Here is a 26565-nt window from a genome sequence, read left to right as displayed (position 1 = left end):
CAGCACTGGTCACTACTGAGCATGTGCATAAAGTGCAGCACAGATTCATCTCATCTATGGCTCCCCAGCACTGGTCACTACTGAGCATGTGCATAAAGTGCAGCACAGATTCATCTCATCTATGGCTCCCCAGCACTGGTCACTATTGAGCATGTGCATAAAGTGCAGCACAGATTCATCTCATCTATGACTCTCCAGCACTGGTCACTACTGCGCATGTGCATAAAGTGCAGGACAGATTCAGCTCCTCTAAAAGCCCAGATCCTTAGATCAGGAATAGAACAGACATTTATAGGACACTAGCTGTACTACCCGGCTTCGCCCGGGTTAATGACTGCTGTTAGCAAAATAGAATGTGTTAACAAAAATGTATTCTGCACACAAAAACCACAAAACAAATAGATAGAAATGTAATTATTAAAAGGCAAAAACTAAGCTAATAGAAGCATTTCACAACATATATTAGCTTTGTTATACTGAGAATGTCTTTGTTGCCTATATTAACCAATCAGAGCTCAGGTTAATTAACTGTAGCAAAATAGAAGCTGAGCTGTGATTGGTTGCTATTGGCAGCCTGATAAATCCCCAGCCAACAGGAAGCCCACCCCCTGGCAGTATATATTAGCTCACACATACACATAATAGACTGGTCATGTGACTGACAGCTGCCGTATTTCCTATATGGTACATTTGTTGCTCTTGGAGTTTGTCTGCTTATTAATCAGATTTTTATTTTTGAAGGATAATACCAGACTTGTGTGTGTTTTAGGGCGAGTTTCATGTGTCAAGTTGTGTGTGTTGAGTTGCGTGTGGCGACATGCATGTAGCGACTTTTGTGAGATGAGTTTTGTGTGGCGACATGCGTGTAGCAACATTTTGTGTGTCGAGTTGCATGTGACAGGTTAGTGTAGCAAGTTGTGTGCAGCAAGATTTGTGCATGGCGAGTTTTGCGCGTGGCGAGTTTTATGTGTGGTGCGTTTTGAGTATGTGCAAGTTTTGTGTGAGGCAACTTTTGCATGTGGTGCAACTTTTGTACATGTGGCAATTTTTCTGTGTGTGCAAGTTTTGCATGAGGTGAGTTTTCCATGAGGTGAGTTTTGCACGTGTGGCGAGTTTTGCGTGAGCCTAGTTTTGCATATGGCGAGTTTTGCATGTAGCGAGTTTTGCGCGTTGCGAGTTTTGAGTGGTGACTTTTGTGTTTCGACTTTTATGTGGCGAGGTTGGTGTGTGTGTGGTGAAATGTGTGCTGAGGGTCGTATATGTGTTCAAGCACGTGGTAGTGTGTGGCGCATTTTGTGTTTGTGTTCATATCCCCGTGTGTGGTGAGTATCCCATGTCGGGGCCCCACCTTAGCAACTGTACGGTATATACCCTTTGGCGCCATCGCTCTCATTCTTTAAGTCCTCATTGTTCACATCTGGCAGCTGTCAATTTTCCTCCAACACTTTTCCCTTCACTTTTTCCCCATTATGTAGATAGGGGCAAAATTGTTTGGTGAATTGGAACGCGCGGGGTTAAAATTTCACCTCACAACATAGCCTATGACGCTCTCGGGGTCCAGACGTGTGACTGTGCAAAATTTTGTGGCTGTAGCTGCGACGGTGCAGATGCCAATCCCGGACATACACACATACATACATACACACATTCAGCTTTATATATTAGATATACCTGTATGTAATCTCCTGTATATAGTATATACCTGTGTGTCATCTCGCCTATATATAGTATATATCTGTGTGTCATCTCCTCCTGTATATAGTATATACCTGTATGTCATCTCCTCCTATACATAGCATATACCTGTATGTCATCTCCTCCTGTATATACTATATACCTGTAGGTAATCTGCTCCTGTATATAGTATATACCTGTGTGTCATCTCCTCCTGTATATAGTATATACCTGTATGTCATCTCGTCCTGTATGTAGTATGTACCTGTATGTCATCTCCTCCTCTATATAGTATATACCTGTGTGTCATCTCTCCTGTATATAGTATATATCTGTGTGTCATCTCCTCCTGTATATAGTATATACCTGTGTGTCATCTCCCCTGTAAATAGTATATACCTGTGTGTCATCTCCTCCTGTATATAGTATATATCTGTATGTCATCTCCTCCTGTATTAGACCTCGTTCACACGTTATTTGGTCAGTATTTTTACCTCAGTATTTGTAAGCTAAAATGGCAGCCTGATAAATCCCCAGCCAACAGTAAGCCCACCCCCTGGCAGTATATATTAGCTCACACATACACATAATAGACTGGTCATGTGACTGACAGCTGCCGGATTCCTATATGGTACATTTGTTGCTCTTGTAGTTTGTCTGCTTATTAATCAGATTTTTATTTTTGAAGGATAATACCAGACTTGTGTGTGTTTTAGGGCGAGTTTCGTGTGTCAAGTTGTGTGTGTTGAGTTGCGTGTGGCGACATGCATGTAGGGACTTTTGTGAGATGAGTTTTGTGTGGCGACATGCGTGTAGCAACTTTTTGTGTGTCGAGTTGCATGTGACAGGTTAGCGTTGTGTGCAGCAAGTTTTGCGCATGGCGAGTTTTGCGCGTGGCGAGTTTTATGTGTGGTGCCTTTTGAGTATGTGCAAGTTTTGTGTGAGGCAACTTTTGCATGTGTTGCAACTTTTGTGCATGTGGCAATTTTTCTGCGTGTGGCAATTTTTCTGCGTGTGCAAGTTTTGCGTGTGGCGAGTTTTCCATGAGGTGAGTTTTGCACGTGTGGCGAGTTTTGCATGTACAGAGTTTTGCGCGTGGCGAGTTTTGAGCGGCGACTTTTGTGTTTCTACTTTTATGTGGCGAGGTTGGTGTATGTGTGGTGAAATGTGCGCTGAGGGTGGTATATGTGTTCGAGCACGTGGTAGTATGTGGCGCATTTTGTGTGTGTGTTCATATCCCCGTGGTGGTGTGGTGATTATCCCATGTTGGGGCCCCACCTTAGCAACTGTACAGTATATACTCTTTGGCGCCATCGCTGTCATTCTTTAAGTCCCCCTTGTTCACATCTGGCAGCTGTTAATTTGCCTCCAACACTTTTCCTTTCATTTTTTCCCCATTATGTAGATAGGGGCAAAATTGTTTGGTGAATTGGAAAGCGCGGGGTTAAAATTTCACCTCACAACATAGCTTTGATGCTCTCAGGGTCCAGACGTGTGACTGTGCAAAATTTTGTGCCTGTAGCTGCGACGCCTCCAACACTTTTCCTTTCACTTTTTCCCCATTATGTCGATAGGGGCAAAATTGTTTGGTGAATTGGAAAGCGCGGGGTTAAAATTTCACCTCACAACATAGCCTATGACGCTCTCGGGGTCCAGACGTGTGACTGTGCAAAATTTTGTGGCTGTAGCTGCGACGGTTCAGATGCCAATCCCGGACATACATACATACATACATACACACACACACACATTCAGCTTTATATATTAGATTTCATAAATTTTCCAAATTATTATGAAAACATTTACAGCACATCCTGCACTGTATTATATATTTTATACGGGCGGCACAGTGGCGCAGTGGTTAGCACTTCAGCCTTGCAGCGCTGGAGACCCGGGTTCAAACCCCACCAAGGACAACATCTGCAAAGAGTTTGTATGTTCTCTCCGTGTTTGCGTGGGTTTCCTCCGGGCACTCCGGTTTCCTCCCACATTCCAAAGACATACTGATAGGGAATTTAGATTGTGAGCCCCGTCGGGGACAGTGATGATAATGTGTGCAAACTGTAAAGTGCTGCGGAATATGTTAGCGCTATATAAAAATAAAGATTATTATTATTAAGATTATTATACGGACTCCACAGCCCTGCTTGATACAATTGTATTCTTTGTAGAGTCCAGACTGGTACATTGTAACAAACTATCAGGACAGGAGAGACCTTACATTCACTTGCTGCTGTTTTTTTTCCCCTGCAGCCAAAACCTAATCTCTTGGAAGTAAAAAATCTGTAGACAAAAAGCAGGTTTTGTTGGCTTTTTTGCTACTTTTCTTATTGCGTTTTTCCAGATCTCAAAGAAAAAAAAAAAACCTGAAAAATAAATGGTTTCGCATTACTCTGTACCTGCTTTTTTCCCCACTAAAAACACTGCTAAAACTGATGGCAGCGTTTTTGCACTTACTCATTGCTGTCTATGGGTGAAAAAATGCTGAAAGAAATGACATTCTGCAGTTTTCCAATTCAGTCAGAAAAAAAAAAAAAAAAAAAAAAACGCATGCGTATGAATTTCTGAAATCTCAACTTCTGCTGGTACTGTAAAAAGCAGCTTTTAATTTGCATAAAAACGTAGCAAAAAATGCAACATTGGAACATAGCCTAAATGGGCAAGTGCAGAATTTCAAAAACATGGCTCCTGTCTTCACAAAACAGCGCCACATCTGTCTACAGGTTGTGTGTGGTACTGCAGCTCAGATCCAAGCTCCAATACCTGACACAACCTGTTTCAAATATAAGCGACCCCATGGCTCACATCCACCATCTGCCCCCACTAGATTAACACTAATGGGGGTACTGCACAGATGAGCTTAATGTAATACGTCCCCTGCAACAAAAAAGACCGCCAGATGGGTCAGAATTACCAGAACAATAAATAATAATCTATAATTCTATAGCGCCAACATATTCCGCAGCACATTACATTTAAGAGGGAACTTGTACAGACAAAGACATTACAGAACAACAATCACATTTACAACAAATCAAGAACACAATAATAAACCAGATAAATTAATAAAGAGGGAAGAAAACTAGGAGGAAAGATCAAGGATGAGAAGTCTCCAGCACTGGAAGGGTTAACAATCAAAGCTTAACAATCGGAGGTGACATACTCCGGCTCACTCGTCATGAAAACAGGGAACGGCGCAAATCCCCATGAAATGTAAAATCCCTAAATACAAGAGATAAGCGGCAGTGAGAGTGGCTCCACCTGCTGGGACCATCACAGGCTCCTCACCACGTGCAGCAGGAGCAAAAACAAGAAAAACCGAAAGGAGGCAAGAACCTGCCTGAGTCACCAGCGAAATATTCAGAGCTGGAGGGTCGGGTGACATCACCCAGGACAAGGTGGCGGCCCGGGTGATACAGGGAGGTGCAGACATCCATCCTCTGCCCAGTCATACAACAATAAATCCCCCAACTAGCATTCAAATGGTGCGGCCTTCGAGACTTTGTGCATCATTTCTGTTTGCAGTCGGTAAATGGGAACAACCAGCTGATGAAAACCCCAGTCCAGCATGGGAGATTAGAGAGGCTGGTAACGTGGAGGAGAGGGTCCGCAGTCGCTACCAGCGCTAGATCAGAAGGGTCCGCAGTCGCTACCAGCGCTAGATCAGAAGGTCCGCAGTCGCTACCAGCGCTAGATCAGAAGGGTCCGCAGTCGCTACCAGCGCTAGATCAGACGGGTCCACAGTCGCTACCAGCGCTAGATCAGAGGGGTCCACAGTCGCTACCAGTACTGGATCAGAGGGGTCTGCAGTCGCTACCAGTACTGGATCAGAGGGGTCTGCAGTCGCTACCAGTACTGGATCAGAGGGGTCCGCAGTCGCTACCAGCGCTAGATCAGAGGGGTCCGCAGTCGCTACCAGCGCTAGATCAGAGGGATCCGCAGTCACTACCAGTACTGGATCAGAGGGGTCCGCAGTCGCTACCAGCGCTTGATTAGAAGGGTCCGCAGTCACTACTAGTGCTAGATCAGAGGGGTCCGCAGTCACTACCAGTACTGGATCAGAGGGGTCTGCAGTCGCTACCAGTACTGGATCAGAGGGGTCCGCAGTCGCTACCAGCGCTAGATCAGAGGGGTCCGCAGTCGCTACCAGCGCTAGATCAGAGGGATCCGCAGTCGCTACCAGTACTGGATCAGAGGGGTCCGCAGTCGCTACCAGCACTAGATCAGAGGGATCCGCAGTCGCTACCAGTACTGGATCAGAGGGGTCTGCAGTCGCTACCAGCGCTAGATCAGAGGGGTCCGCAGTCGCTACCAACGCTAGATCAGAGGGGTCCGCAGTCGCTACCAACGCTAGATCAGAGGGGTCCGCAGTCGCTACCAGCGCTAGATCAGAGGGATCCGCAGTCACTACCAGTACTGGATCAGAGGGGTCCGCAGTCGCTACCAGCACTAGATCAGAGGGGTCCGCAGTCGCTACCAGCGCTTGATTAGAAGGGTCCGCAGTCACTACTAGTGCTAGATCAGAGGGGTCCGCAGTCGCTACCAGCGCTAGATCAGAAGGGTTCACAGTCACTACCTGCGCTAGATCAGAAGGGTCCACAGTCGCTACTAGCGCTAGATCAGAAAGGTCCACAGTCGCTACTAGCGCTAAATCAGAGGTGTCCGCAGTCGCTACCAGCGCTAGATCAGAGGGGTCCGCAGTCGCTACCAGTACTGGATCAGAGGGGTCCGCAGTCGCTACCAGTACTGGATCAGAGGGGTCCGCAATCGCTACCAGCGCTAGATCAGAGGGGTCTGCAGTCGCTAGTAGAGGAGAGGAGCTGCTGTCACTGCCAGTAGAGGAGGGGAGCTGCTGTCACTGCCAGTAGAGGAAGGGGAGCTGCTGTCACTGCCAGTAGAGGAAGGGGAGCTGCTGTCACTGCCAGTAGAGGAAGGGGAGCTGCTGTCACTGCCAGTAGAGGAGAGGGAGCTGCTGTCACTACTAGTAGAGTAGGGGAGCTGCTGTCACTACTAGTAGAGGAGGGGAGCTGCTGTCACTACTAGTAGAGGAGGGGAGCCGCTGTCACTACTAGTAGAGGAAGGGGAGCCGCTGTCACTACTCGTAGAGGAGAGGGAGCTGCTGTCACTACTAGTAGAGGAGAGGGAGCTGCTGTCACTACTAGTAGAGGAGAGGAGCTGCTGTCACTACTAGTAGAGGAGAGGAGCTGCTGTCACTACTAGTAGAGGAGCTGCTGTCACTACTAGTAGAGGAAGGGGAGCCGCTGTCACTACTAGTAGAGGAAGGGGAGCCGCTGTCACTACTAGTAGAGGAGAGGGAGCTGCTGTCACTACTAGTAGAGGAGAGGAGCTGCTGTCACTACTAGGAGAGGAGCTGCTGTCACTACTAGTAGAGGAAGGGGAGCTGCTGTCACTACTAGTAGAGGAAGGGGAGCCGCTGTCACTACTAGTAGAGGAGAGGGAGCTGCTGTCACTACTAGTAGAGGAGAGGAGCTGCTGTCACTACTAGTAGAGGAAGGGGAGCTGCTGTCACTACTAGTAGAGGAAGGGGAGCTGCTGTCACTACTAGTAGAGGAAGGGGAGCTGCTGTCACTACTAGTAGAGGAAGGGGAGCTGCTGTCACTACTAGTAGAGGAGGGGAGCTGCTGTCACTACTAGTAGAGGAAGGGGAGCTGCTGTCACTACTAGTAGAGGAAGGGGAGCTGCTGTCACTACTAGTAGAGGAAGGGGAGCTGCTGTCACTACTAGTAGAGGAGGGGAGCTGCTGTCACTACTAGTAGAGGAGGGGAGCTGCTGTCACTACTAGTAGAGGAGCTGCTGTCACTACTAGTAGAGGAAGGGGAGCCGCTGTCACTACTAGTAGAGGAGGGGAGCTGCTGTCACTACTAGTAGAGGAAGGGGAGCCGCTGTCACTACTAGTAGAGGAGAGGGAGCTGCTGTCACTACTAGTAGAGGAAGGGGAGCTGCTGTCACTACTAGTAGAGGAAGGGGAGCTGCTGTCACTACTAGTAGAGGAGGGGAGCTGCTGTCACTACTAGTAGAGGAGGGGAGCTGCTGTCACTACTAGTAGAGGAAGGGGAGCTGCTGTCACTACTAGCAGAGGAGGGGAGCTGCTGTCACTACTAGTAGAGGAGGGGAGCTGCTGTCACTACCAGCAGAGGAGAGGAGCTGCTGTGACTAGTAGTGAGGGCCTGGAGACCTGGCTACGATCTGTCCAGGCATGCACTAGTCGCACTGCACCATCCCAGTAATGGGGGGGGGGGGGGTATTTCCATGCAGAGGGATGTGAAGCAGTGGAATGTGACCTGTTTTTAGTGAGACTACAACTCCAAACATGTCCCGACAACTCCAGCAGCAGGACAGCGGCATGCAGCTTAACAGGGTAACAGCTGGTCTTACTCGCCCACATGCACCTCAGTTCCCCTGGGCTCCACTGTGCCCGTCCATGCCCTGATTTGCTGCAGATCAGCAGCTGGGTGCCAGTCACAGCATTACAGCAGCCATGACGCAGGGCAGCGTACACACCCACAGGATGGGGACACACTTACATATGATCTCAGGCAGGTTGCACAGAGCGCTAGGTTTATAGGTTTCCATGGAAACAGTGGGGGATGATGTCATTGGCTTCTCCAGCTGTGTGATATGTAATGGAGGAGATGCCTGGGGCTGGGAACGATCAGGACAGGAATGCACAGTGTAGGCCAAAGGCGTCCTTCAATGTGCACTGATCCCCCCTCTCATCAGTCTGCAGGGAGCTGCGTACAGCTCCACGCAGGAACAAGAAGACATGTGTGGACAGTAGGGCTGGAGAAGAACATGCAGGAAGGGGGCATTTCAATGTCCGTCTGCATTAAGGCAGCATTAAGAGTGTGCAAAGCAGTCATCAAAGCAAAAGGTGGCTACTTTGAAGAACCTAGAATATAAGACATATTTTCAGTTGTTTCACACTTTTTTGTTAAATTTATAATTCCACGTGTTAATTCATCGTTTTGATGCCTTCAGTGTGAATGTACAATTTTTATAGTCATGAAAATACAGAAAAATCTTTAAATGAGAAGGTGTGTCCAAACTTTTGGTCTGTACTGTACATACATATCCATTCAATCCAATCCTCCAATCACAGGAGGGAGCGGCTGGTGGCAGAGCCCCTTGTTATTACAACCCCAGTGAGAAGTGTCATTAACCTGCGGTGTAACTGGTGCTGAACTTCACACTCGGCGCATCCCCAAAATATCAGCCACTGGTCTAATGGAGGCAGAGCCTAGTTAGGGGGCAGCGGAGCGGAAGCAGGACCGTCCCCGCCTGTGGCTCTGCTGCTGCCTGGTCATTAGACATTGTTAATTAGGCTGATGAAGTGATGCAGGCGGCCATGAACTCGCACCCCGATGGGTTGTGGCCTTGGAGGGAAATGGAGAAAAACTCTGAGAATGGAGAATGTGAGGAGTGGGCTGGGGACGGTGGGCTCCACTTTACCACCTCACTGAGCAATCAGACGGGAGAGGTCACAGGCCGGGCAATTACAAATGATTACATCACCCCTCCCCACTACAATGTATGGGCTGGACACAACCAAATGCCGGCCCGACATCTCAAGTAAAAACTGGCGCCATGTGTGGAGAGGACGCTTCTTATATCTGCACTGTCTGGGACAATAACCCAGATCAATATCAGATGCAGAATAATGGATCCGGCCACAAAGGACTGGCACCAGTGGGATGGCTCACCAGGGGCCGGACCGCCACTGCTGGATCATCACCGACCCATGCTAGCACCTCCAGTATGTACCCTCTGTTGCTCCATCCGCACAGTCCAGTCCTGCAGTAAATGAGGATGATGGTGGTAGTCCCCTCACACACAGCAGTGGTGCACCACACAGACCAATTAAAAGGAATAAAAACATTTGTGGTCCCCCAGGCCCCTTTAAGAGTCATCTCCAGGGTGACAGACTCATCTCATCCACAGCTGGGCAGGGGAAGATGGCAGTAGGTGGTAAATTCAGGGTGGCAATGGATGGAGTAAGCACTCGCTTGTTCTTACCCCTTGGTTGTCCGCTGCTACTTTACAATAGTCAGTTATATTTACTAAAGTCCTTCCCTTCAGGATCTGATAGTCTAGAACTCTCCATTATGTGAAAGTGATGATTGCCCTAAGGTTGGGCACACAGATGCCATACCCCAGCTTTCCTGTATAGACGGAAGCAGGTGTCCGCCGGACATCACCCCTGACAAGCAGAAAGCTGCCGAGTCCGGCTCAGCGGTGTCCAGATAGCAAGTCACCGGTGATGAAGCCTGTTTCAGGACAGTTGGCAATTATAAGTTGGGTGGGTCGGGACGGTCATTCATGACCAATGTTACTAATATAGCCCAAAGTAAAGCTTTGCAGCTAGTGGTGTGACTAGTGACATGAGTCACCATATCAGTGGCTGACTGAGCTTGCTGCGACAGCTGCATTGTGCGATCTTTACTATACATGTCTCCACATAGTTGCTGGCGAACTCATATGGCCTAATGGAAGGGATATTTGGGGCACAGCTATGATGGGCTTCCCAGGAACCCCAATACTACAAAAAAAAAAAAAAAAAAGGGTAAGAGCAGCAGGTATCCTTCTGGCTCCTTCCCTCCAAGCCCTGCTGGTGTCCGGCGCCATCACCATAAAGACAATACCACGATAGATGCAGCTACACTCATTTTGCTACATTGCAAGATCCCTTTAGGAAGTGGGAATATCTGGCCTTCTATAAGGCGATAATTCCAGAATATGGACCCGATGTGACTATTTACATAATTTTCTACATCTTAACATTCCTGGGCGTCCTGCAGAGTGCTTCACCGCGGCAGTCACCACAAGAGACAATTATAGGAGTCAGAAATTCTGATGGGAAAATAGCAAGAAGCAGCGGAAACAAAGACGTGCGGCAATTACTCCCCCAATATACAGTGCCAGACAAGTCCTTGTAGGGTGCACAGAGGTTGTCTGTACAGTGGTAATATGGCACTGCAATACACTGTACTGTACACTGCTACATATAAAACTACCATCAACACTCACAAGGGGTAGGGCACAGGGACTGCCAAGATCAAGGGGGCTACACTTCCAGGATTTGGCACTGTGATGGTTAATCTCCGTATGCTATCACTCAATCCTATAGTGTTCAACAGGCCAGAACTGAGATGTCAAACGCGGATTCTCCCCGAACATCACCCCGATGCTGAGCGTGCTCAGCAGCAACACGTACATTACAGAAGCCAAAACTGAGCAGCGGCCCCCGACTCTACATTGTAATGTGCTGTGTGTCCAATACATGGCACATTAGTGGGACTACTCCACCTAACATCCCCTACACAACAACCATAAAGGATACTCAGACAGGAGGGTCTCTACACTACTACTCCATCGGACAACAGTGCACCGCAGGCGTCTACATCACATTCACCAGCCAAACAGGCCCGGAATATGGGAAACAGCCCCCAATTATGGGAAACAGCCCCCAATGCTGAACTACAACCCCCAGTCCACTCCGAGCTGAGCTGAGTCCCTAGGCAAGTGGCGACACCTGGTGGTACAGGCTGCATGAGACTGTCAGGTGCACACTGACCTATAACACAATACATGTATGGAGAGCTGCCAGGACCCCCACAATCCCGAGAACAGCAGTCCTGGGCTCGACCACAGGTCTAAGGGGGCGCAGTTATAAATGAAAACCTCTGGAGTATTTTGGGCGCTCAGCGTCACTTCCCTACCTGCACAAAGACGTGAAAGTGGTGGACAGAAGATCTGTCTGATCCAGGAACTGTGAAGAAATAACAAAGGTCTATGTGTCTGATCACCTGACACACTGTAACAAACTGCCAGAACTGGACACATCTGTGCTGCTGACGTGTCAGACAGCTGAGGACTCGTTACTATTATGTCTAGGAGATCCCCACTGACAATGTATCAGAGTGGCAAAATCACCAGCAGAGAGAAGGCGTCAGCAGCATCTATTGTCCTGTGCCAGCCGCCACATCTGCCCTCCGGCAGAATCATTGCTGCCCCCGCACCAGGCCCTACACATTGCCCTCTCCAGACTTCTAAAGCTGGCCTAAAATCTAACCAATGTCAATCTACTCTTCCCTGTTATAAGACATTAATGGGAAGAGGTGACTGTAGGACACGTGACTACAAACGATTACTCCGTTATCAGCCATTACAGGGGAGAGGAGACTGTAGGACAGGGGAGCACAATTACTGTTATCAGCCATTACTAGTGTAGAAACCTTCCTGCCCCCAAGACCACTGTTGATACATATCCCAGTGCTAAGACATTTCCATCATGTGACTAATATCAACCACTTCTCTTATTACGCTTCTGCACTATTATAAGCTGGTGCTCTTCTTATATCAGTGCAGCTCCAGACTCCTCTCAGACATCAAAGCTTCGCCCAGGCGGGTGATGAGGGTGAAGGAGACATTTCCGCTCCTGACCTCAGATTACTGCTGCTTCCTGGAGCAAAACATCCTCCCAGATAATCACAGTGGAAGCAGAGAGACACAAGAAGGGCCAAGCCCAGAGCAAGTGGTCCTCAGAGCAAGCGAGGGTCAGAGTCTTCAAGGGCAGCAATTACCTCCGGCTCCTGATGAGATGAAATAAATTATTTAAGGTGTTCTTCTATCATGTCTAAGGCCATGTTAACATGTCCAGTGTGTGTTTTCATACAATATGACTATGGGGTTAGCAATGGGAGCGTCTTATTCCCAGGCTATAAACATCGGCCCCCAGCTGTCAGCTTTCCCTCTGCTGGTTAAGGAAATTAAACGGGAGCCCACGCCATTTTTTCCAGAAAAATAATCCTTTAATAATTAAGTACATGTACGTACAGTAAGGTGGTGGGGAGAAAAAGCCACAGAGGTCGCCGGGCGGTGGTGAGGAGGAAAAGCCACAGAGGCCGCCGGTGGGGAGGAAAAGCCACACAGGCCGCCGGGCAGTGGTGAGGAGGAAAAGCCACAGAGGCCGCCGGTGGGGAGGAAAAGCCACAGAGGCTGCCGAGCAAGGGGCTTCAAGCAAATTCGTAATGTCGGGGAAAGCAGCATCAACTTTACTAATCTCTCTCCCATCACCGCCGGCCATTTACACACACAAGCGTCATGTCAAACAATGGCATTGGGCAGGCGGCCATCACTGCACAGAGGGGTCAACAAGTTGAAATCGGGAACTACAGCGAAACCATCAACAAGCAGCTATTTAAAAAAATAAAAAAATAAATAAATAAAAATCGCATTCTCCTAACTGGAGCACATGATAGGGTCTCGGGCATCCTTGGCTCATTAAAGGGGCTGTGCCACTGGGCATGTGGATGTCAGAGAGAGCCCCTCATATCACTCTCATCGGTCACTACATGGCTTACCCGGCAAGCCATTCACTGTTCATCTACCAGTTAGGACTAGACAAGTTACATCACGGGGATTGTCTTTTCCATTCACCAACAGCAAATTTTTACTTTCCAGGGATTTCTGGCTCCCCGTAAGCAAAGTCTACTCATTGTATGGTGAAAATTCTAAGTTTCTCAGACTTTGTGCAGCAATGACTCACCATTTTCAAGATCTCTGTTTGCGGCCAATGAATAATAACTTTTTTATGTAACCTCAGAGGTACAGGTGGAATACCTTTTACAGTTGGAGGGTTTGCTACATTTGTATCCACTCTTTGCTTTCATGCCTGGATAGTTTGTTACAATATATCAATACAGAGGTTGGTCCACACTGGATACAATAGTAGCAGACTCTCAGCTGTGGTAAGTGTTGGGTCTGTCAGAGGGTTAAGCCTCGGAGTATAAACAAGAATGTTATTGTTCACTGGCAGCAAGCAGAGATCTTGAAATAATGATTGGAAATTCTCTCTTACATCTTAGTTTTAATGGACATGATTGGAGGAAAAATCAATGCAGACATCTTATGGCATAAGTCAATCTACACTGGACACCAGCAAAGACAATCACTCCCAGTATTACCCGGATGATGAATGCAAGTGTCTTACAGCTTCGGCACTTCATCTCCTCAAAAAAAATTCGAAACAATCCATGAAATCTGCGGCTAATTCACGACATTCTTCAGCTGCCAGGAATGCAGAACAGGAAGCCTCACATCTGTCAGAGGAATGAAAGGAGGGCTCCAGGTCCGTAGACACTGCGCTGACTGCACCGCCACATATGTCTGCCCTCTGTGCCAGGTGTCAATCACTGACTGCAACCATTCACCAGGAGCGGGCACATGATTCACTACTGATATCACGTCACACGGAGAGGGGAGGAGGGGGAACACCACTGACACGACCAGCTGAGGAGGAAATCAGACTACTGCCAACTGCCTGTCCTAATCTGAGTGCCGCCGCTTCTTCCTCCAATCCACAAAACCGCGTACAGCATCTATGAGAAACCATCTGTCTGATCCAGGGAAAGCTAGGTGCCATCCAACATGGCCACCCTTCCCAGAGAAAACTATCCTAGTAATGGAACAATGTTGGATTGGGGAATCTATGGCCGACGAGTCATCTATGTGGCTGAAAACAGAGGGCAACAGCCTGCGCATTATAGATCACACTATGGGATCACTATTCACTTCTGGGTCGGGAGTGAAGGGTCCCAACAGGCTTCATTCTGGGCGCGGCCGGGATCACGGACGGCAGATGCGCCTGTGTTTACCATGAAGTCACTGTCAGGTACAACATCTGGCGGACACATGTCAACCCATAGAGAAATACTGACCAACGACCTGCAGATGAGCAGAGACTACAACTCCCAGCAGAGAAGGGACATTCAAATAGCATGTTGCAGATTACAAGAGTCCTGCTATAATCTTAAGGAATTGGTGGGGGGAGAAGAGCTGCCTTAACTTGTACGCTAGTATGACTGAAATCCTCTGTGCTGCTGGGGACACTGATCCTTTCAGGATGTGACCTCCAGCACAATCTTCTCCTTAAAGAGATCAGTCTCTCTTGAAATAACCTGTGTTTCTGCGGAATGTGCCCCATCCATCATGTAACCTCTACCAAAATCAGCACACTCCCCTCCTGACATACTCTGTGCTGCTGGGGGATCCTTCTCCTATAGTTGTGTAACTCTTTGCAACCTATAACAGATGACTGGCTTCCTATTGCCCAGAGACTCCAGTTCAAAACCCTCACAATGACCTACAAAGCCATCCACAACCTATCTCCTCCATACATCTGTGACATGATCTCCCGGTACCTACCAACACGCAACCTCCGATCCTCTCAAGACCTCCTTCTCTACTCCCCTCTCATCTCTTCTTCCCACAACCGCATCCAAGACTTCTCCCGTGCTTCCCCCATACTCTGGAACTCTCTACCCCAGCACATCAGACTCTCGCCTACCATAGAAACTTTCAAAAAGAACCTGAAGACTCACCTCTTCCGACAAGCCTACAGCCTGCAGTGATCCTGAACCTACTGAACCGCCGCACAACCAGCTCTGCCCTCTCCTAGTGTATCATCACCCATCCCCTGCAGATTGTGAGCCCTCGCGGGCAGGGTCCTCCTTCCTTATGTACCCGTGTGCCTTGTTTTTTTTTTTGCTCATGTCTAATGTATTTGTCTATATTTGCCCCGTATTTCACATGTAAAGCGCCATGGAATAAATGGCGCTATAAAAATGAATAATAACAATAATAATAATAATAATAATAATAATAATAATAATGAGACCATCCTGAAACACTGTGCTGCTGGGACACTCGGCCCTCACTTTGGAGACACTGGACCTGTTGGATTCTTGACTCTTGAACAAACCAATAACTATTTAGATCCATCAGACTTGTAATGTGATGTCACCTCTCAGGCTCCGGAGACATCCGCGCAGGCTCCAGAGACATCCGCGCCCCTAAGGTGATCCCCATCATCCTTTACTGGAGATGTCATAACCGGTCATGCCCTCCTACAGGATACTTTCTATAGTGATCGGCCCTTTCAATCTCTGGCTCACAATTCCTGCAGATATCACATTTCCGAATACACAAAGTATTTTCCAAATGTATAGAGAGATGAGCACTGAGCCCCGGTCTGTGCAGTGAGTGTGCTGACCACTGGGCCAGATAGGGGGTGCTGCAAAGGACAGATGACCAGTACAACCATCACATGCCACTGGCCACAGGACGAGCCGTCAGTGAATGGAAGCGCCATAGTTTACCTCACAGGCCATAAAGGCCTAAACTGGAGGTTTGTTACAAAACATCGGCTACAGAATACTTGTGCTCGCTACAATAAATGAGTACAGAACTGTATGTCTGAGCTGATACATTGTAGCAAACGGTCAGAACAGGCAACATGTGATTTGCTCAGAAGATTGTCCAGACTGATACACTGTAACAAACAGTCAGATGCAAGGACGAGATCTCTGAATCTGGGATGTGAACAAGGATGTTTCCGTTCACTGAAAACAAATCAGACGACCTGACAGTTTATTAGAAAGTAGCAGGACATTTCATTACAGCTCTGCACCCAATACAGGGACCCCCCCAGCAAACTACGTCAGGGAGGACAAAAGTCAGTAATTCAGGGGCCAAACAGAAGACCCTTTGGGCCACAGTGACTTCTCTAAGCGCCTGGACACCCCAAAATAAAACAGGAGATAATAAGAACCCCCCTCAGGTGCACGAAGACCCTGCACCTTCCTCTAGTCACCTGGTTAATAACCAATGTAGTGGTCAGTACTGCTCAGAGAGAGTAGGTGGGTAGGAAGCTATGACGGCCATACTGGTGGTCATCCAGCATGCCCAGGAAGACAGATCTTGGTACAAAATAATGGACAAAGTTGGCATGATGGGGTACAGCCTGTGAGGACACAGACCCCCCAAAAATGAGTAAAACGAGACATCACATGTCTACCAGACTGGAACCTGCCAACCCCATAACCTGCACATACACCCCGTCCCAGGAGAGCCCCCCATCCCTGGAGAGCCCCCCATCCCTGGAGAGGCCCCCAACCATCCCGAACTGCTTTGATTCTCATCGCCCCCATTTATACAGGCCTCTAATGTCACCGCTTCACCATTTGTTTAACTGGTCCCCACAACACGAGCCCCCCAAACTGCAGTGACACCCAACCATCTCTGTCCTCCCTGAGATCTTTTCACATCCCTCCGATAAGACCCCCCCCAAGTGTCCCATCGGTCCCTTCCCCTGGTCCTAGTGAACCCTTGACCCCCGTGTGCCTATCTAAACCGAAGGGAGCCCCGAACTACTCTTTCTCCTAGTGTCCCACAGTAGTCACCCCGGGTCTGCCGCCCCTCTCCGGCCGCTGTCAGTAGCTCTGCTCCGAGCCCCTTCGCACTCCCCGGTTCTCCCTCTCCTCATGCTCCCCCGGTCCTCCACTCTCCTCTCCGGCCGCTGTTAGCAGTTCTCCCCGCCCCGGACCCCCTCTCATTCCCCGGTTCCTTTCCCTCCTTCTCCCCCAGGCCCCCTCTCAATCCCCGGTGCCGCTTTCTCCTCTTCGGCCGCTGACAGCGGTTCTGGGCCTGTATAGAATGCATGCCCCGGGGCTGCAGGGAGAGGCCGCTTTCCCCCCCAGCGGCGACACGGTTTCCTCCCTGGTACCTGCTTTCTCTATTCTCCCGGACATCTCTGCTGCTCATAGGCCGCTCCCCGGGGCCGCGCTCTCCGGTACCGTGTGTCCGGACTCCGGGGAGGGAAGGCCCCGGTTCTTGTCCCTCCGGATTCCCGGCCTAAACCAACCGCAGCGGCTGCATGTCCCAGAGTGATGACTCCGGTGAGAGGCTCCGTGTCCTCCGCCGCCACCGCCGCCGCTCTATCTCCTCCTCCTGCGTGTGAGGAGCCGCCTCCTGTACCGACCGCCACACAGCGCCCCCGGGGGCCGAACCGAGAACTCCAGTCTGACCGAGCAGCCCTGTGTAATGAGACAACGTTCCTAGGTAAGGAGGAGCAGCCCTGTGTAATGAAACAGCGGTCCTATGTAAGGAGCAGTCCTGTGTAATGAGACAGCGGTCCTATGTAAGGAGGAGCAGCTCTGTGTAATGAGGCAGCGGTCCTATGTAAGGAAGAGTAGCCCTGTGTAATGAGACAGTGGAACTGGAACCATGTAAGGAGGAGCAGTCCTGTGTAATGAGACAGTGGTCCTATGTAAGGAAGAGTAGCCCTGTGTAATGAGTCAGCGGCACCATGTAAGGAGGAGCAGCCCTGTGTAACTATGTAAAGAGGAGCAGTCCTGTGTAATGAGACAGCGGCACCATGTAAAGGAGGAGCAGTCCTGTGTAATGAGACAGCAGTCCTATGTAACGAGGAGCAGCCCTTTGTAATGAGACAGCAGTCCTATGTAAGGAGCAGCCCTGTGTAATGAGACAGCGGTCCTATGTAAGGAGGAGCAGTCCTGTGTAATGAGACAGCGGTCCTATGTAAGGAGGAGCAGTCCTGTGTAATGAGACAGCGGTCCTATGTAAAGAGGAGCAGTCCTCTGTAATGAGACAGCGGCACCATGTAAGGAGGAGCAGTCCTGTGTAATGAGACAGTGGTCCTATGTAAGGAAGAGTAGCCCTGTGTAATGAGTCAGCGGCACCATGTAAGGAGGAGCAGCCCTGTGTAACTATGTAAAGAGGAGCAGTCCTGTGTAATGAGACAGCGGCACCATGTAAAGGAGGAGCAGTCCTGTGTAATGAGACAGCAGTCCTATGTAACGAGGAGCAGCCCTTTGTAATGAGACAGCAGTCCTATGTAAGGAGCAGCCCTGTGTAATGAGACAGCGGTCCTATGTAAGGAGGAGCAGTCCTGTGTGAGACAGCGGTCCTATGTAAGGAGGAGCAGTCCTGTGTAATGAGACAGCGGTCCTATGTAAAGAGGAGCAGTCCTCTGTAATGAGACAGCGGCACCATGTAAGGAGGAGCAGTCCTGTGTAATGAGACAGTGGTCCTATGTAAGGAAGAGTAGCCCTGTGTAATGAGTCAGCGGCACCATGTAAGGAGGAGCAGCCCTGTGTAATTATTTAAAGAGGAGCAGTCCTGTGTAATAAGACAGCGGCACCATGTAAAGGAGGAGCAGTCCTGTGTAATGAGACAGCAGTCCTATGTAACGAGGAGCAGCCCTGTGTAATGAGACAGCAGTCCTATGTAAGGAGCAGCCCTGTGTAATGAGACAGCGGTCCTATGTAAGGAGGAGCAGTCCTGTGTAATGAGACAGCGTCCTATGTAAGGAGGCGTAATCCTGTGTAATGAGACAGCGGCACCATGTAAGGAGGAGCAGTCCTGTGTAATGAGACAGCATCCCTATGTAAGGAGGAGCAGTCCTGTGTAATGAGACAGCGTCCTATGTAAGGAGTAGCAGTCATGTGTAACGAGACAGCGACACCATGTAAGGAGGAGCAGTCCTGTGTAATGAGACAGCAGTCCTATGTAAGGAGGAGCAGTCCTGTGTAATGAGACAGTGGTCCTATGTAACGAGGAGCAGTCCTGTGTAATGAGACAGTGGCACCATGTAAGGAGGAGCAGTCCTATGTATGGAAGAGCAGTCATGTGTAATGAAACAGCGGTCCTATGTAAGGAGGAGCAGTCCTGTGTAATGAGACAGTGGCACCATGTAAGGAGGAGCAGTCCTGTGTAATGAGACAGCAGTCCTATGTAAGGAGGACCAGTCCTGTGTAATGAGACAGCGGCACCATGTAAGGAGGAGCAGTCCTGTGTAATGAGACAGCGTCCTATGTAAGGAGTAGCAGTCATGTGTAACGAGACAGCGACACCATGTAAGGAGGAGCAGTCCTGTGTAATGAGACAGCGGTCCTATGTAAGGAGGAGCAGTCCTGTGTAATGAGACAGTGGTCCTATGTAAGGAGGAGCAGTCCTGTGTAATGAGACAGTGGCACCATGTAAGGAGGAGCAGTCCTGTGTAATGAGACAGCAGTCCTATGTAAGGAGGACCAGTCCTGTGTAATGAGACAGCGGCACCATGTAAGGAGGAGCAGTCCTGTGTAGCGAGACAGCGGTCCTATGTAAGGAGGAGCAGCCCTGTGTAATTATTTAAAGAGGAGCAGTCCTGTGTAATAAGACAGCGGCACCATGTAAAGGAGGAGCAGTCCTGTGTAATGAGACAGCAGTCCTATGTAACGAGGAGCAGCCCTGTGTAATGAGACAGCAGTCCTATGTAAGGAGCAGCCCTGTGTAATGAGACAGCGGTCCTATGTAAGGAGGAGCAGTCCTGTGTAATGAGACAGTGGTCCTATGTAAGGAGGAGCAGTCCTGTGTAATGAGACAGTGGCACCATGTAAGGAGGAGCAGTCCTGTGTAATGAGACAGCAGTCCTATGTAAGGAGGACCAGTCCTGTGTAATGAGACAGCGGCACCATGTAAGGAGGAGCAGTCCTGTGTAGCGAGACAGCGGTCCTATGTAAGGAGGAGCAGCCCTGTGTAAAGAGACAGCGGCACCATGTAAGGAGGAGCAGTCCTGTATAATGAGACAGCGGTCCTATGTAAGGAGGAGCAGCCCTGTGTAACGAGACAGTGGCACCATGTAAGGAGAAGCAGCCCTGTGTAATGAGACCGCAGTCCTATGTAAGAAAGAGCAGCCCTGTATAATGAGACAGCGGTTCAATGTAAGGAGGAGCAGCCTGTGTAATGAGACAGCGGTCCTATGTAAGGAGGAGCAGCCCTGTGTAATGAGACAGTGGCACCATGTACGGACGAGCAGTCCTGTATAATGAGACAGCAGCACCATGTAAGGGGGAACAGTCTTGTGTAATGAGACAGTGGTCCTATGTAAGGAAGAGCAGCCCTGTATAATTAAACAGCACTCCTATGTAAGGAGGAGCAGTCCTGTGTAATGAGACAGCAGTCCTATGTAAGGAATAGCAGCCCTGTGTAATGAGACAACGGTCATTTGTAAGGAGGAGCAGCCCTGTGTAATGAGACAGCATCCCTATGTAAGGAGGAGCAGTCCTGTGTAATGAGACAGCGTCCTATGTAAGGAGTAGCAGTCATGTGTAACTAGACAGTGGCACCATGTAAGAAGAAGCAGCCCTGTGTAATGAGACAGCAGTCCTATGTAAGGAAGAGCAGCCCTGTATAATGAGACAGCAGTCCTATGTAAGGAGGAGCAGCCCTGTATAATGAGACAGCAGCACCATGTAAGGAGGAACAGTCTTGTGTAATGAGACAGCGGTCCTATGTAAGGAAGAGCAGCCCTGTATAATGAAACAGCGGTTCTATGTAAGGAGAAGCAGCCCTGTGTAATGAGACAGCGGTCCTATGTAAGGAAGAGCCACCCTGTATAATGAGACAGCAGTCCAATGTAAAGAGCAGTCCCGTGCAATGAGAGAGCGGTCCTCTATAAGGAGGAGCAGTCCTCTGTAATGAGACAGTGGCACCATGTAAGGAGAAGCAGCCCTGTGTAATGAGACAGCAGTCCTATGTAAGGAGGAGCAGCCCTGTATAATGAGACAGCGGTCCAATGTAAGGAGGAGCAGCCTTTGTAATGAGACAGCGGTCCTATGTAAGGAGCAGCCCTGTGTAATGAGACAGCGGTCCTATGTAAGGAGGAGCAGCCCTGTGTAATGAGACAGTGGTCCAATGTAAGGAGGAGCAGTCCTGTGTAATGAGACAGCGGTCCTATGTAAGGAGGAGCAGTCCTGTATAATGAGATAGCGGCACCATGTAAGGAGGAGCAGCCCTGTGTAATGAGACAGCAGTCCTATGTAAGGAGGAGCAGCCCTGTGTAATGAGACAGCAGTCCTATGTAAGGAGGAGCAGCCATGTGTAATGAGACAGCGGTCCAATGTAAGGAGGAGCAATCCTTTATAATGAGACAGCGGTCCTATGTAAGGAGGAGCAGCCCTGTGTAATGAGACAGCGGTCCAATGTAAGGAGGAGCAGTCATGTGTAATGAGACAGCGGTCTTATGTAAGGAGGAGCAGTCCTGTATAATGAGATAGCGGCACCATGTAAGGAGGAGCAGCCTGTGTAATGAGACCGCGGTGCTATTTAAGGAGGAGCAGCCCTGTGTAATGAGACAGCAGTCCTATGTAAGGATGAGCAGCCCTGTATAATGAAACAGCGGTCCTATGTAAGGAGGAGCAGCCTTGTGTAATGAGACAGTGGTCCTATGTAAGGAGGAGCAGCCCTGTGTAATGACACAGCGGTCCTATGTAAGGAGGAGCAGCCCTGTGTAATGAGACAGCGGTCCAATGTAAGGAGGAGCAGTCCTGTGTAATAATACAGCGGTCCTATGTAACGAGGAGCAGTCCTGTGTAATAAGACAGTGGCACCATGTAAGGAGGAGTAGTCCTGTGTAATGAGATAGCATTCCTATGTAAGGAGGAACAGCCCTGTATAATGAGACAGCAGTCCTATGTAAGGAGGAGCAGCCTTGTGTAATGAGACAGCGGTCCTATTTAAGGAGGAGCAGCCCTGTGTAATGAAACAACAGTCCTAGTAGGAGCAGTCCTGTGTAATGAGACAACAGTCCTATGTAAGTAGGAGCAGTCCTGTGTAATGAGACAGCGGAACTATGTAAGCAGTTCCTATGTGCAGAGACAAGGGTTGCTGTGTGCAGATGAAACGCCCGCCAGGGCCGTGGGGTACTCGGTACTGGGTCCGGTACTTAAAGGGATGTGTCACGGCGGCGGCGACTCGGTCCATGGCCCTGAGCGCCCAAATTAAAGGGACAGTCTTTAAAGGGGTTTGAACAAAGTATGTGTTTGTGACGCCACCTGTGGTACTCGGTCAGAGGTGACCGACGCTGCTTAAAGGGGTCCTCTGGGGTGATGCTGTGGCCGCATGGATGGTATGGCTTCCCACAGGTGAAGCTGGGTCCCCAGGGCTCCCGATGTATAGATAGAGATGGTGAATGATGTAGCAAGAAACGGAGGACACAGGGTTGCAGTCTCTTTACCTGGTTTACTGATGAATTCAGGCAGCCACAGTCCAGGGTACCAGATCACAGGTACAGGCAGGGTCCGGCCGGCTTGGAAGAGAGTTGGGAGTCCCCTTTACCAGGTGGAGTTGGAAGCCTTCCCTCTAGCGCTGTGTTGTAGTCTCTTGCTGCCTTAGGCTTCTCACAAGGTCCTCACGTGTTCTTTCTCTCCTCCTTGCGGGTAGGACACTAACCCGTATGACAGGAGGCTTGAGCCTTTTTACAGGATCTCTATCACGACCCGGGCTCTCTGTGCCACTGTGTCTTTGGGTGTAAGGGCGGGCAGGTGACTTGTAATCCAGCTGTCCTGCCGGTTTCTGCTGTGAGACATGGAGTCCCTCACAACCCCGGTCTTCCGGCTATTGGTGTCTGCGCTCAGTAGGGAGGTAGCTCAGTCGCAGCTAACCCCCCAGTTCTTCACTCTCCTGCACTTCCCTTCCCCTACACGCTTACTACAATCTGTTCTGCTTTCGCCTTCTGCTCTTTCCAAGAGCTGTAGCACCCTCGTGGCTGTATGGCCCCTCTTGTCCCTTCTACTCTGTCTCTCTGACAGACTGACTAACTTTCCCTCCAAGCCAGAATATATATAGGCCACCCACAAACTGGGTCAGAGCTCCCCCTTCTGGCCTCGAGTATGAACATGTTGCATGCTTGTGATTACCTGATAAAGGGATCCTTCCTCACTTCCAAGCGTGACATCACTCTCCCCGTGAGGAAAGCAATGCCACTGTAACAACCAGGAACCTGGGATGTTACACAGAGAGAGGGCCTGCTATATACAGAGAGAGGGGCTCCTATGTAAAGAGAGGGGGGGCTGCTATGTACAGAGAAAGGAGCTGCTATGCAAAGAGAGGAGCTCCTATGTAAAGAGAGAGGGACTGTTATTTAAATAGGAGTTCCTGTGCAAAGAAGAAGAGCTGCTATGCAAAAAGATGTTAAGAGAGAGGGGCTGCTATGTACATAGAGGGGCACCTATGTGAAGAGAGAGGGTCTGCTTTGCACAGGGAGGGGCTCCTTTTTAACGAGAGGGGTTCTGCTGTGTAAAGAGAGAGGAGCTTTTATGTACAGAGAGAGGGGTGTTGTGAATGCTGCTTTTGGGTTCCCTCCGGTGGTGGTAGGTGGTAATGCAGTTGTCCCTGGGTTCCAGTCCTGGTCGGGTGTTTCTGCTGATTGCAGTTCTGACTGGGGTATTTAGGTGTGCAGGATTCTTTAGTCCTTGCCAGTTGTCAATTGTTGTTGGGAGGTGTTGGACCTCTGCCTGGTTCCTCCTGCCTTTCTGCCAAATCAGCAAAGATAAGTGTCTGGTTTTGTTTCTGTGGCACACATGCTGTGTGCTTCATGATTCAGTGCTATTCTTTTGTGTTTTCTTGTCCAGCTTAGATTGTGTCAGTATTTTCTCAGTCTTGTTGGATTCTCTGGGGTTGCAGATATTCATTCCACGTCTTTAGTTAGATTGTGGAATTTTTTGTATTATCTGCTGTGGATATTTTTTTAAGGCTTTTAATACTGACCGCTTAGTATTCTGTCCTATCCTTTCCTATTTAGCTAGCGTGGCCTCTTTTGCTAAATCTTGTTTTCTGCCTGCGTGTGTCTTTTCTTCTCCTACTCACAGTCAATATTCGTGGGGGCTGCCTATCCTTTGGGGTTCTGCTCTGAGGCAAGGTAGTATTCCTATTTCCATCTATAGGGGTATTTAGTCCTCCGGCTGTGTCGAGGTGTCTAGGGTTTGTTAGGCACACCCCACGGCTACTTCTAGTTGCGGTGTTAGTTCAGGATCTGCGGTCAGTACAGTTTCCACCTACTCCAGAGAAAGTTTCATGCGGCTCCAAGGTCACCGGATCATAACAGTACAACTGGCCAATAATGAGCTAAATGCATCTCAGAAGAAGGGAAGAAAGGTGTTGAGCCATTTTTTTTTCTGCAGCCTGTTTTGTCTTTTCTTCCCTCTTTATCTATGGGTGGCTGAGGAGTCTTGTGCTAGCATGGATGTTCAGGAATTAGCTTCTCGTGTAGACCAGCTTGCTGCTAGGGTACAGGGTATTTCTGATTATATTGTTCAGACTCCTGTTTTAGAGCCGAAGATTCCAACTCCTGATTTGTTTTTTGGTGACAGGTCCAAATTTTTGAGTTTTAAAAACAATTGTAAACTGTTTTTTGCTTTGAGACCTCGATCCTCCGGTGATTCCATTCAGCAGGTTAAAATCGTCATCTCCCTGCTGCGTGGTGATCCACAGGATTGGGCATTTTCCCTGGAATTTGGGAATCCTGCTTTGCTTAATGTAGACTCCTTTTTTCAGGCTTTAGGATTATTATATGATGAACCGAATTCTGTGGATCAAGCGGAGAAGACCTTGTTGGCCCTGTCTCAGGGTCAAGAGGCGGCAGAATTGTATTGTCAGAAATTTAGAAAATGGTCTGTGTTGACTAAATGGAATGATGATGCTTTGGCGGCAATTTTCAGAAAGGGTCTTTCTGAATCCGTTAAAGATGTTATGGTGGGGTTTCCCACGCCTTCCGGTCTGAGTAATTCTATGTCTCTGGCCATTCAGATTGATCGGCGCTTGCGGGAGAGTAGAACTGTGCGCGCTGTGGCGTCGTCCTCAGAGCCAATTCCTGAGCCAATGCAGTGTGATAGGATGTTGTCTAGAACGGAACGACAAGGATTCAGACGTCAGAATAGGTTGTGTTATTATTGTGGCGACGCTTTTCATGTCATTTCAGTCTGCCCTAAGCGGACAAAGAGGATCGCTAGTTCATTTACCATCAGTACTGTACAACCTAAATTTCTGTTATCGATGTCCTTGATCTGCTCATTGTCATCATTTTCTGTCATGGCGTTTGTGGATTCAGGCGCCGCCTTGAACTTAATGGATTTTGAGTTTGCCAGGCGTTGTGGTTTTTCCTTGCAGCCTTTGCAGAACCCTATTCCTTTAAGGGGGATTGATGCTACACCTTTGGCTAAAAATAAGCCTCAGTTTTGGACACAGGTGACCATGCACATGGTGCCAGCCCATCAGGAAGATTGTCGATTTCTGGTGTTGCATAATTTGCATGATGTTATCGTGCTGGGTTTTCCGTGGTTGTAGGTACATAATCCTGTGTTGGATTGGAGGTCTATGTCTGTGACTAGTTGGGGTTGTCAGGGGGTTCATAATGATGTTCCTTTGATGTCAATCTCCTCTTCTTCCTCTTCTGAAATTCCAGAATTTTTGTCTGATTTCCAGGATGTATTCGATGAGCCCAAGTCCAGTTCCCTTCCACTGTGATTGTGCTATTGACTTGATTCCAGGCAGTAAGTTTCCTAAGGGCCGAATTTTCAACCTGTCTGTGCCTGAACATACCGCCATGCGGAGTTATGTTAAGGAGTCTTTGGAGAAAGGGCATATTCGGCCATCTTCTTCACCGTTGGGAGCGGGATTTTTTTTTGTTGCTAAGAAGGATGGCTCCTTGAGACCTTGTATTGATTATCGCCTCTTGAATAAGATCACGGTCAAGTTTCAATACCCTTTACCTTTGCTTTCTGATTTGTTTGCTAGGATTAAGGGGGCTAGTTGGTTTACTAAGATTGACCTTCGGGGGGCATATAATCTTGTTCGTATTAAACAGGGTGATGAATGGAAAACTGCGTTTAATACGCCCGAAGGCCATTTTGAATACCTTGTGATGCCATTCGGGCTCACTAATGCTCCATCGGTTTTTCAATCCTTCATGCATGATATCTTCCGGACTTATATTGATAAATTCTTGATTGTATATTTGGACGATATTTTGATTTTGTTCCGATGATTGGGACTCTCATTTGGAACAGGTCAGGATGGTATTTCAGATCCTTCGTGACAATGCTTCGTTTGTGAAGGGGTCTAAGTGCCTCTTTGGGGTGCAGAAGGTTTCTTTTTTGGGCTTCATTTTTTCTCCCTCATCTATGGAGATGGATCCGGTTAAGGTTCAGGCCATTTATGATTGGATTCAACCCACATCCGTGAAGAGCCTTCAGA

At 48.8% G+C, this 26565-nt stretch overlaps 2 protein-coding genes across 7 annotated transcripts in view; one reads left to right on the top strand and one right to left on the bottom strand.

Moving 5' to 3' along the window:
* Positions 1 to 17568, bottom strand: part of RAPGEF1 (Rap guanine nucleotide exchange factor 1) — a 46406-nt gene extending 28838 nt beyond the window's left edge. For 4 of the 6 annotated variants that reach the window (XM_077284705.1, XM_077284706.1, XM_077284704.1 and 1 more), the window contains exon 1: positions 17258 to 17477. In XM_077284705.1, the coding sequence (XP_077140820.1) occupies positions 17258 to 17282 (25 nt within the window). In that variant the 5' untranslated portion in view covers positions 17283 to 17477. Of the gene's footprint in view, positions 1 to 17257 lie in introns of all 6 variants that reach the window. The other 2 variants (XM_077284708.1, XM_077284703.1) reach the window with 2 other exon arrangements.
* The window catches only part of LOC143805415 (uncharacterized), a 92903-nt gene continuing 83758 nt past the window's right edge, over positions 17421 to 26565 (top strand). The window contains exon 1 of the mRNA XM_077284727.1: positions 17421 to 17592. Coding sequence (XP_077140842.1) covers positions 17421 to 17592 — 172 coding nt within the window. The remainder of the gene's footprint in view (positions 17593 to 26565) is intronic.

The sequence above is a fragment of the Ranitomeya variabilis genome, chromosome 2 (genome assembly GCF_051348905.1).
Source record: "Ranitomeya variabilis isolate aRanVar5 chromosome 2, aRanVar5.hap1, whole genome shotgun sequence".
Taxonomy (NCBI): domain Eukaryota; kingdom Metazoa; phylum Chordata; class Amphibia; order Anura; family Dendrobatidae; genus Ranitomeya; species Ranitomeya variabilis.
The sequence above is the reverse complement of the archived record's forward strand: the minus strand, read 5'-3'. Positions and strand labels throughout refer to the sequence as shown.